The 11,041-nt window shown below is 41.5% G+C and overlaps 1 protein-coding gene across 1 annotated transcript in view; it reads left to right on the forward strand.

The window, feature by feature from the left end:
- LOC119011739 (2-lysophosphatidate phosphatase PLPPR4-like) overlaps positions 1-9,997 on the forward strand; it is an 81,090-nt gene extending 71,093 nt beyond the window's left edge. Inside the window, exons 9-11 of the mRNA XM_037085078.1 lie at positions 3,767-4,382; positions 6,418-6,574; positions 7,477-9,997. Of these exons, the coding sequence (XP_036940973.1) occupies positions 3,767-4,382; positions 6,418-6,574; positions 7,477-8,591 (1,888 nt within the window). The 3' untranslated portion in view covers positions 8,592-9,997. The remainder of the gene's footprint in view (positions 1-3,766; positions 4,383-6,417; positions 6,575-7,476) is intronic.
- The last annotated feature ends 1,044 nt before the right edge of the window (positions 9,998-11,041 follow it).

Genomic DNA, 11,041 nt, shown 5'->3' on the forward strand with positions numbered 1-11,041 from the left:
TGCCCTGTTTCCGTGATTATTTGTCAGACTTGGCAGAGAAAAGGGACTCAGATGCAGATAGGCAATGGTAATGACCGGTTTTATTTTCTGACCAGTATCTCTTCAGACAGAATGACCAAACAATCGGCTATGAAAATTTTAATGTCCAGAGGACAATACTATAAAACAAAAACACAACACAAACAAAAAACAAAAGACTGACCAAAAAAAACTATTAACACAAAATCACTCTTCTTCAGAGGAATACTTGAACAGAAAACAAAACTTGGCAATACTTCACTTCAAGGCTGGATGAACTCGATAGGACAAACAAAATACTCTGTTAACGAGGACAGGGGAAGCCAAAGACTATATACACATGAGGGGAGGGAGCGTAGGTGGAGACAATCGGGGATTCGGGAAGACGCCAGACCGGTGACACAAGAGGAAGGGCAAGTGACTTGAAATGAGAGGAGAGTTACCTTTCAAAACAAAACATGAAATTCACAAGACAAAAAAACCCAAGACAGAACATCCCTCACCGCGGTGTGACATTATTCTATTTCGGCCACATACAAACAGAACAATTGGTGACAATATCTCTACCCATGCCTGCACTGTTCCTGCCCTGCAGTGGAGAGCCGCCTATACTGTTCGTTACGTGGAGAAAAATATTCAAGAATTACCTGTTAGCCATACATGCTACCGGCAAGGCCTGGCCTGAGGCTAGACAACGGGCCCATGCTCATTTATGCCCTCAGTATATGGCAGCGCTAAGAGAATTAGCGGCTACATGTGCTTATGCTACCATGGAAGACGAGATCCTAAGGGACCAGCTCATCAAAAAGGCTTATGCACCAGCGGTGTGAGAGAGTCTTTTAATGGAAACGTCCCTGACTTTAGACTCTACTATTACACTTGCATGTCAGGTGGAGCATGCTCTGCAGTGGTCCAGCATGCTGAAGGGTGCTGCTTCTGTGCATGCGGTTGCACTGCAGAGGCCGCGTCAGCAGAGGGACAACAGATGCTGCTCTGACCCTGCTACAGACAGACCACCACAGAGGGCGCAAACTAAATGCAGCGGTTGTGGTAAGACTGGGTACTCAAAGGTTTGACGCTCAGCTAAACAAGTGCAGGAGGTGGTGCCTGAAGTAGCTGTGCTAATGACAAACTCAGACCTTGCTAATGTTGCCGACAGGATACAGTGCAACATGACTATTGAAACTGCTTCAGGAGAGTCTGGTCGGACTACAGTCCCTCTTAGGGCTAAATTCATGGTACGGCAAATTCCTTCCAAATTTTGCAACGATGGTGGACCCAATGAGAGCATTGCTGAGAGAGACTACAGACTGCGTCAGATTACGGCCTGGGTGGTGTGCTGACCCAACTACACCCAGATGGGACTGAACACACTGTAGCATTCACATCTCGGAGTCTCACTACTCCAGAAAGAAAATATTCAACAGTGGAAGAAGAGGCTCTGGCATGCGTGTGGGCGGTCGAAAAATGCAGGTCGTATCTCTGGGGATGGCGCTTCACTCTAAGGACTGATCATCAGGCACTGACCACGTTGCTTGCCACCAAAGGAATTTGTCAGGCAGGCATGAGAGTGGCACGGTGGTCAGCTCGACTGCTCCGCTTCACCTATGATGTCGAGTACAGACCAGGATCACAGAACCAAGCTGCAGACTGTTTGTAGCGTCTGCCACTCCCCACTCATACAGCTGCAGTGGAGGAACTTGAGATGGTGGCATCTGTACTACCAACTCTATCTGTAAGTGACTTTACCTCATCCTCTGCACGATGCCCTGAACTCACCCTGTTACGTGCTCAGATTGAAAAGGGCAGGCCCAAATGCAAAAAAGATATAGATCCTGCTCTGACATCATACTTCCTGATCCATCATGAACTCTGTGTAAACCACTGGTTACTAAAACCCTAATTAAAGCCAAATAGGTGACCAATATGAGAAAATGGGGTTTACTGTTTATTTACAGATAAACAATATAACCTGTGGCTGTTGATAACACTATGAACAGAACTTATAAAACAACAATATATCTACATTTATATATATATTTTAAACATTGGTCATGTGATAATATAGTTTGAGATTTGACTTTGACTTTATTGACGTTAACCACATCTATCAAATACTTGAACTTGCCCTATGTGTAGTAAGAAATCGTCATTTTGTCGTCACGTCCTTTTTCCTACCTGAGCAGCAAAAGAGACGGACATGTGTTGGACAGTGAAGGCATCAGCTACATACTAGTAAAATCCAAATAACCGAGCCATTGCTGTCATCCAATAGACCTGTGGTGGTTACAGTTCTGCTGCCATTAGCCAAAGGGAAATTCTTGGCCAGGTCTTTTGCTTCCTGTGTTGATCATTTGTGTGAGACAAGATCCCTGGATTCTTCAGCCCAGCTGCTTCTGTTGGAGCAGAGTACAGTTGGTCCTGGAGTGGCGAGCTAACCCAAGAACTAGATCTAAAGAGGATGAGACATGTTTGAAACATGGAACTAACAGTGGTAGGACAATCCCATTCAATTGCCCCACGTCCAACCGTAAGGATTCGCAAGGCATTGGGAGGACAATCATGTTCAATTGCCCCATACTACAGCCATTGGATTCTACAAGTCATTGGATACTGCAATCTAAGATGAACTCACTGAAACACGAGTGATCCGTCACATGTTGTTATTTTATTTTTTTTATTTAATATTTGCACCTGGTTGTTAGGTATTCTCTCTCTGCATTGATTTGGATATTGTTGAGATTAAGTTGAGTTGAGTGCACTGCACAGCTAATCGTAACACTGGTCTCCTAAAGTTGCTGAGTGATGTGTTCTGGTCTATTTTGGGCCATAAAAGTTATTGTTGCTTTTGGAGATCTTCATATTCACATTCATTCTCCAAAAGATTTTGGGTTGGTGCAGTGAGAGCAATACTGTATGCATTCTGAACATCACATGTGTTTTGAAGTTGGGTTTTGAGTTCCATTAAGTGAACTGGTTGATACTGAAGTTTTGATTGAGTTAAGTGTTAAATAGGGGTCAAAAGAATCACCTGTTGGTTCTCTAGTGGCACTCTAAAATAGGAGCTATAAAATAGTCGTAACACAAGATAATGCTAAATTAATGAGTGGTGACCGAACAAAAAAACAAAAAACATAATAAACCAAACTAACATTCAAATATCAGGGAACAGATAGATGTACCTACACCACAGGTGGATTCCTGGTTGGTCTGAAAGAAAAACAAGTGTGAGTCATAAGAGTGATTATTGTTTTGTTTTGGATATCTGTAGTCATTTTTCAATTTTCTTGTTGTACTTAAAGTAAACACTTGAAAGAAATTGAGAAAGAAGATAATAAATATTTTGTACTTTTGTATCTTTCAAATATAACTGCTGAGTCTGTGTGTCTTGTTTCACCATTGCTGTTTGTAACCCATTCCTCCCGAGCGACCTGGAGCTTCACATATTCGTGTGTTCATTTGAGAGCACAAATGAGTCATTTGTGAGAACATTTTATTTATTGGATGGCACCACTAATAATATATGTGCCCAAATGACTGATAAATGTTTCCCTATGACACCCACTGGGCTCTGTACTAATCTTCTGTTGTGGTTGTTGTTAATTTCAGGTAATCACATTGTGGTTAGTGTACTGGTAAGCTGGCTAGGTACAAGCAAATGACAGTATGAGTCACTTTATTAATAATACAAAATGTCTCTTTAGTCTCCATCTTGTTTCTCATTCTGTTTCTTTGCCTCTAACTTTAGGTCCCACGGAGGTTCCTCACTTGACGAGGGGCGAATTCCTCGACGTCACGCCTCCATCCACGCGTCAATGGACTCAACCCGATCCAAACAGCTGCTCAGCCAATGGAAGAATAAGAATGACAACAGGAAGCTGTCCCTGCAGGTGATGGATGGAATAAGACCAACGTCTTCCTCATCTCCACAGAGGAATATGGAGCTGCGCTGCTCCTCTGAGCCTTCTGCCATGGGCCTGGAGGCAGAGCTCCGCGGAGGAACACACCTGCCTTCAGTCACTGGTCAGGAAACAGAGCTGCGTTCTGGGGTCCCCATCCCAGTTCAGTACATGAAGCTGGCAGCAAGCTCAGTTCCCATGGTCAGTCATAATCACCTGGCCCTTAATGGCAGCACCGGATTGGCTGGTGGGGCCAGAGTGTCTATCCAATCCCGGCCTGGTTCCTCCCAGCTGGTTCACATTCCTGAGGAGGAAAACCTCACCAGCAGGGATCAGGAGAGTGAATCAGAGGACAGCATTATGGACGGCGGCGGGTCAGTGAGAGAAAAGTGGCTGAGAGTGGCGGAGAAGACCACCATCCCCTGCAGGCCACTCAGTGCAGGAGGACAGCCCCGTCTGATGCAGGTTCGGATGAATGTCATACAACTGCATCCTACAACAGTTACGCCGGGAGATTGTTGTTACGTGTTAGACTGCTTTGTCACGCCTCGTTGTTATGTCTGTCTTCAAACTAGCAGCTCTCCACTGAGGGTCCTGACACACCAGGCTGGCAGTTGGCTGTCAGCTGATGTTAGGGCGGTCAGTGAGCGTCTGTGGCTTTAGTTGTTTCGCTCTGATTGGCTGTTCAGCTAAGCAAATGGATGTAAATCGGCTTTTGTCACTGCTGGTTCTTTGGTGTCATTTTGGTGTGTATGAGCCCGAGAACCTAAAAACAAAAGTTAAAAATATGTAATCATAATAAACTTCATTCTAAGAACTTATTCAGAAATCTTTTCTCTGGATGACGGGATAAAATCCCCAATAACACATGAAGAGTGTTTAATGAATGTTGAGATAGTATATCAGAATTCGTTATGTGTGTAAATGAGTCAGCATTATGAGTACATTATCAATTCTTATGAAGGCCCCCATTATGCTCTATTGCTGTGGTCTCCATGAGGTCTTCATGTGTTACCAGGTAATCTCAGCTCAAGGTGAACTTTTAACAAAAGCTTCACAGTTTTGCTCAGTCATTGAATCGGCGTCTTCAGTTGGTGTAAAAATAAATGATATTTTTATGTCCCTTTGCTATTGTGCAGGGGCAACAGGGAACGGCTACACAACAAACCAAGGATTCAGACAAGACAAAGTTTACGATTAAAGAAAAATGCTATAATGAAGATGAACTTAACTCACAACTTGGTTGACAAAATGTAGGGGAGGAGAGGAGGGAGGTGGAGTGCCAAAGAAATGAAACCAATAAAACAAAACAAGGCCTATACTCATTTTTAGTTAAAACACAAACAAAAACCTCTGTCTTCTCTAAAAAGGATGTTTAAAACAACTGTCAAAACAATTCACAAGTGGCCATTCATCCACCACTGAACTAATGTTTTTGGACAGAGTTTACTACATGATGACATGTATAGGGCACCCCAACTTACCTAACCCCCTTCTCCCACCACATACCTTTAAAAATCCAAAACAAAACCAAGTCTGCCAAAGCATCTGTAATGTGAGGACCAAATGCAAAACAAGAGAGTGTGAGCTCTTCAGCCAGGCTCCCTTTAATTGGGCCTCCAGTCAGGTGATTGGCCATGCCAGAAACACAGACAAACACATGAGTTAAAAGCTATATCTCTTTTTGTCCTCAGTAATGCACAGAATTCAAAACAGATCTGAAAAGACTTGAGAAAAATAAGCCGCTGTGCTGAAATGAGAAACAGAAACACATGTGAAGACTGGTACAAAGATTGAATGTTACTAATGCTCTGATGTTATTGGGATTGTCTGAGTTTGCTCCAAATGGACTAGGGCAAGCAAACAAAGAGCTTTAGTGCTGATGTGATTCAAGATATCACCCAGATTCTTGAACCACTGTATATAATGTGCATTAAGAGCTTATCCAGCAATCTGTTTTGTGATATGATCAGGAATGTATTCAGCTTATTGTATAATTTCAGTTGAGACTTGTGGACAACTGCAGTCTCAGCCTGTCGAGGTTTATTTTATTGTCATTCAACAACATGAGGTTTTAGAACTAAACCTGTAGTCCGTTTATGTTACACACAAACTTGATTTCATGATGGAGTGTTGATCATGAGTTCAGGAGTCTCAAATTATTAGTATCTTTGTGCTCACAGATGTCTCACATCTCTGCTGTCACTGTTACTCTGTAGATGATACCAGTAATGTTCTGGTGGTTTTAATGTTCCGCTGAAGAGCCTTCCTGTCCTGGGTCCTGATGAACCATGTCAGTTTGAGATGTTTCCAGTCAGGATTCTTTCTATTGCTCCTCTGTAAAAGCTGACACAAATTTAGCCTTCATTAGTGTCTGTAGGAACTTTTCTGTTCTTTTTTTTATCAGGGTGATGAAATGGCAGTTTAACTGAAAATGAGAAAGTATCCCAGCAGCAACATTTGGAGTAACTCACATTTCACTGTTATCCTCCTGTTCCAGGTGATAGCCTTATCCAAACAGCAGGGTTTGCTTCACTCTCCTCGCTCAGAGGATGGTGGCAGTACCGTCAGCTGCACAGGATCCATTCGGTACCGAGCCCTCACAGACCAGGACCCTTCACCACCGGCCTCCACCACTGGAGCTGTGGGAGGAGGAGGTCTGTACCCCTAAAATAGATACATATCATTTTAGGTCTCCCTCCTCACTCACCAGTGCAATGCCACCTCCTATCTCAAAGAACTGCTAACCCCACAAACCTCATCTCGATCCCTCTGCTCCACTTACTCTCATCGTCTCCACCTCCCCAGGACTAAGTTTCGCATCTTAGGGGACCAGGCATTCTGTTATGCTGCCCCTCGCCCGTGGTAGCCTCCCTGGCTGCCACGGGCAAGGGGTGGCACAGACTGTTGAATGTTTTTGTTTTTGTTTTTTTAATTCCTTTTTAGCAGATCCTATGACCTCTGAGTTGCTTTTGACTTTTAAGTGTGTGATTTTTTTTAACTAATGTTTTCTCTTTTGCTGTTGCTTTTCCTGTAACACTTTGAGATTTGTTTAAATGTTAAGTGCATTACAAAGTAAATACAGTGTTATTATTATTATTATTATTATTATTATTATTATTATTACATATCAGACTGGGAGATGGGAAAATAGCTGGCTTACATCCTTCCTTGTATCAAACTGAATACAGTTTGGACTTGGGCTGCGCCAAATAGTCAAAATTCATTTTGTGGTTATATTGGCAGATATTATGACGTGATGCATAATAAGTGGGAATCATCATTTTCACAACACAATTTTCATTTCCTCTGAAAAAATCCTGACGATGTGACATGTGTCTCTGAACCAAACAAACATGTTTTTCTTACATCTGCAGCCACTGCATTATAATGCTGTTGGTCACACAGTTGACTTTTATCAAATGATTATAGCATCTTTTGGAGAGGGAAGGATGGGAAGGTTTGAGATTGAGATTTATGGATTTAAACATTTTAGATTTAGATTATTATTGTGAGCAGAAGACAATTATTGAGTATTTCCTTTGTCTTGGTCTTTTAGGGGGAGGTTTGGAAAGAAGTGGCAGTATAGTCCGTGTTGAAGCCCACCCAGAGTCCAGATCACATAAACCTGTGGTGAAACCTCCAAGCACTGACGGGAGCGGCTCCTGGAGATGGAAACCACCAGATCAACGAGCTTCACTCCGACAGTCAACTTTCACCCTTAATGACCTGAACAGACATACAGACAGCTGTGATTCGCTGAGGGATGGAGGTTCATTGGATGGGCGGAGGAGCGTGACAGGGACCGAGACAGAGAGTGAAGGGGGAGATGGAGGGGGTGGAGGAGGAGGAGGAGGGAGTGTATACATAAACCATCCACATATCATACACCCTTTACATCCCTTACATCCCAATAACCCCAACAACTTCCAGCACCCCAGCTTTAACCCCAACAATCCCAATAACCCTAACAATTTCCAGCACCCCAACTTTAACCCCAACAATCCCAGTAGCCTCCAGAACCCCAACTTTAACCCCAACAATCCCAACAACTTCCAGAACCCCAACTTTAATCCCAACAATCCCAACAACTTCCAGAACCCCAACTTTAACCCCAACAATCCCAATAACCCTAACAACTTCCAGCACCCCAACAATCCCAATAACCCCAACTTTAACAATGCTCATGTTAACTTCAACCCCAACTCTGTCAACTCCAACATGCCATTCACCCCCACTGTCACTTTTGCTCCTCCCTTCCACCCCCACCCTCAGGCCATTACCACCATAAGAGTCACACCAGTGGAGGGAACGGCTGCCAGCAGTGATGGCGGCTCAGACTGCCAGTCTGTCGCCTCATCCAGCCGTGAGTCGACGTTGAGAAGGAAGAGTGGCTCCCACACTGTCCACATGCCTGATCGAGGGCCCACCCCCGAGCTTGACAACAACCACCGCCTGTGTGACGACAGCAACCGCCTCGACAACGAAAGCAGCAACCGTTTCCATGAAAATCTTCGAAGTTTTCAAGAAAACCCCATCCATCCCATGCACTCCAACCATCCCAACAGGCAGGTGATGTTTGGCCGTCCGAGCCCAACCCCTCCCCCCACCTTACCCCGCCCCATTCTGACTCACACTCCACCTCCTACTCTGGGGTTGGCCTATAAAGAATGATGCACTCTGTGTTCAGTTCATCCATCAACACCTGTGGTACAAATGTCCACTACCTTCACTGGAGATGCTACTTTGTCCAAACAGAACATCAGACAGGGATAAAATTGAAAGGAAAATCTGTCTACCACCCAGGGTCAGTAATAAGGGGATGGCCACAGAGAGTCTCTCACCTGACCAATCAGGGCACAATTCAGCTAACTGTGTATCCAGAGCATCCCAGCTGGTTTAGTTACCAACCAGATAAATGTTGTGTCTTATTAAGAGGCGTTCTGTAGGCTTTTTTAAAACCTACCAGCAATAGGTTCATGATTCACTTTGGGTCGCAAGCCATAGAGAGTTCAAACACAACTAGCCCTGCCCCACCACCTCCAGCTGGTCAGTAAGAGAGGACTATAGTCATGGTCCTGTATGTGAGGGAACACTGATTCAATCTTTTCCCTTGTTTTGTTTTTTTAATATCCTGTTCTGCTGGATACACCAGTCATTCTTTTGTAAACGTAATAATCTGAGCACACAAATACAATGGGCTAAATAAAATGCTGACGCAATCAGAGGGAGAGACTCAGTCGCCTTAGTATGTCCCATCGCTCCCTGTCCTCTGACTGCTGGGTCAGCTGTAAATGGGATCACACTCTTATTACAATATTTATACATGCAGTATATTCTCATTCTGTGGTCAAACACAGGTAATGGTATATAAACATAACTGTATATTCATTTGCATTTGGAGCCCATAACTCTGCTGTGTTTGTACATATGAATGTGGGTGTCCACTGTGGCTCTTCATTGTGTCTGGGCTACACCAAGTCCCATTGGGGCCATAACAGTATCTCTTAGTTCACGGTGGTATTGTGTTTGTGTTGGATAAGAACAATATGATGGGGCAAACATTGTGTTTAAATATATTTTTCTTTTTAACATGCTGTGTTTTAATAATGTGCAGTATGTGAATTATCTTACTGTGTAGTAGCTGTACTGTTCACATGCAGCCTGTAATTCATCTCAAAACTTAGACATACATCCTAAAATGGAAGGAAGTCCAGTATTTGTTTTTCTTTGGTTCATTTTATAATCTCATCATGGCTCCCATTGTGTTTGTGATTGCAGTTGAGTTTAAGGGCAGCTATTGGGGAAAATAAGTCTGATATTCTCAGAACAAAGTCAGAATTATTGGAGAAAAAGGTTACAAGAGAGGGAAAATGACAAACAATAAATCAATTAACAACACAATACACACGGATAAGAATAGTTAAGAAAGTTGTAATTTTTACAATATCAAGGTCAATGACAAGGTTTGTAATTTTTTAAAAAGGGCATAATATTGTAATATATTATATTAAAATATAAAGTGCAATTGTAAAAGTAAGTGCAATATTAAAATAATAAAGTCCTACATTACAAAAAGATTATTCAGTGTAAAAGGTTATCATTTTGAGATTAAAGTTAAAAATTCTAAAAAATAATTTTAAATACAATTGTTAACACAATATTAACATTACCAGAAGGAAATCTCATAATTCAAAAGACTGAGTGTTAAAGTATTTTCTTAGAATTGTAAAGTCCTATATTTATAAAAGGTACATTACAAGAACATTGTGATTCTGAGATTGAATCCAACATTTGTACAGGAACATACAACATTACCATTTTAGAAGACCATATTAACATTACAGGAAAACAATTATCATTTTAATAAAAAATGTTTTGAATGAATTTATGAGAGTAGAGTGTAATTATACAAGAAAGCTTAACTAATCTGAATTCTAATTTTACAATAAAAAGTCATAATATCACAAGATTAATATCACTAGAACAAATCACAATATTGCAAGAACAAAGTTGTAATTGCACAAGAAGCTCTATCATAAGAAAGTCAGAATTTAAGATAAAAATAAAAAAAGCAACAAAATGCTTTTCAGCATCACCCACCTGTGCATACAGTTTCAGAAGAATCCATCCTACAATCTATAATAACTGTCAAATCTATAATACCAGTCAAATCTTTAGTAATAGTCAAACCTATAGTAACAATCAAATCTTTAATAACAGTTGAATCTTTAGTAAAAGTCAATTCTTTAACAACAGTCAAATCTATAAAAACAGTCAAATCTATAGTAACATTCAAATCTATAGTAACAGTCAAATCTATAATCACAGTCAAATCTGTAATAACAGTCAAATCTTTAGTAACAGTCAAATCTATAATAGCAGTCAAATCTATAGTAACAGTCAAATCTATAATAATGCAGCACTTATTTTTTACATAAATTCAACAGCTCCTTTCTGACATGCAGGCTAACAGGCAAACAGGCTTATCTTACCACAGTACAGTATTAGAAGTCAAGAAATATATGTATTTATTCAAGAAACATTACCATGTAGAAAATTACAGCGCTATTTTAATGCAAATTTTAATTATTTTCGAGTGAAATTACCACTTCATGTGAATG

Source organism: Acanthopagrus latus, chromosome 21, assembly GCF_904848185.1.
Source record: "Acanthopagrus latus isolate v.2019 chromosome 21, fAcaLat1.1, whole genome shotgun sequence".
NCBI lineage: Eukaryota > Metazoa > Chordata > Actinopteri > Spariformes > Sparidae > Acanthopagrus > Acanthopagrus latus.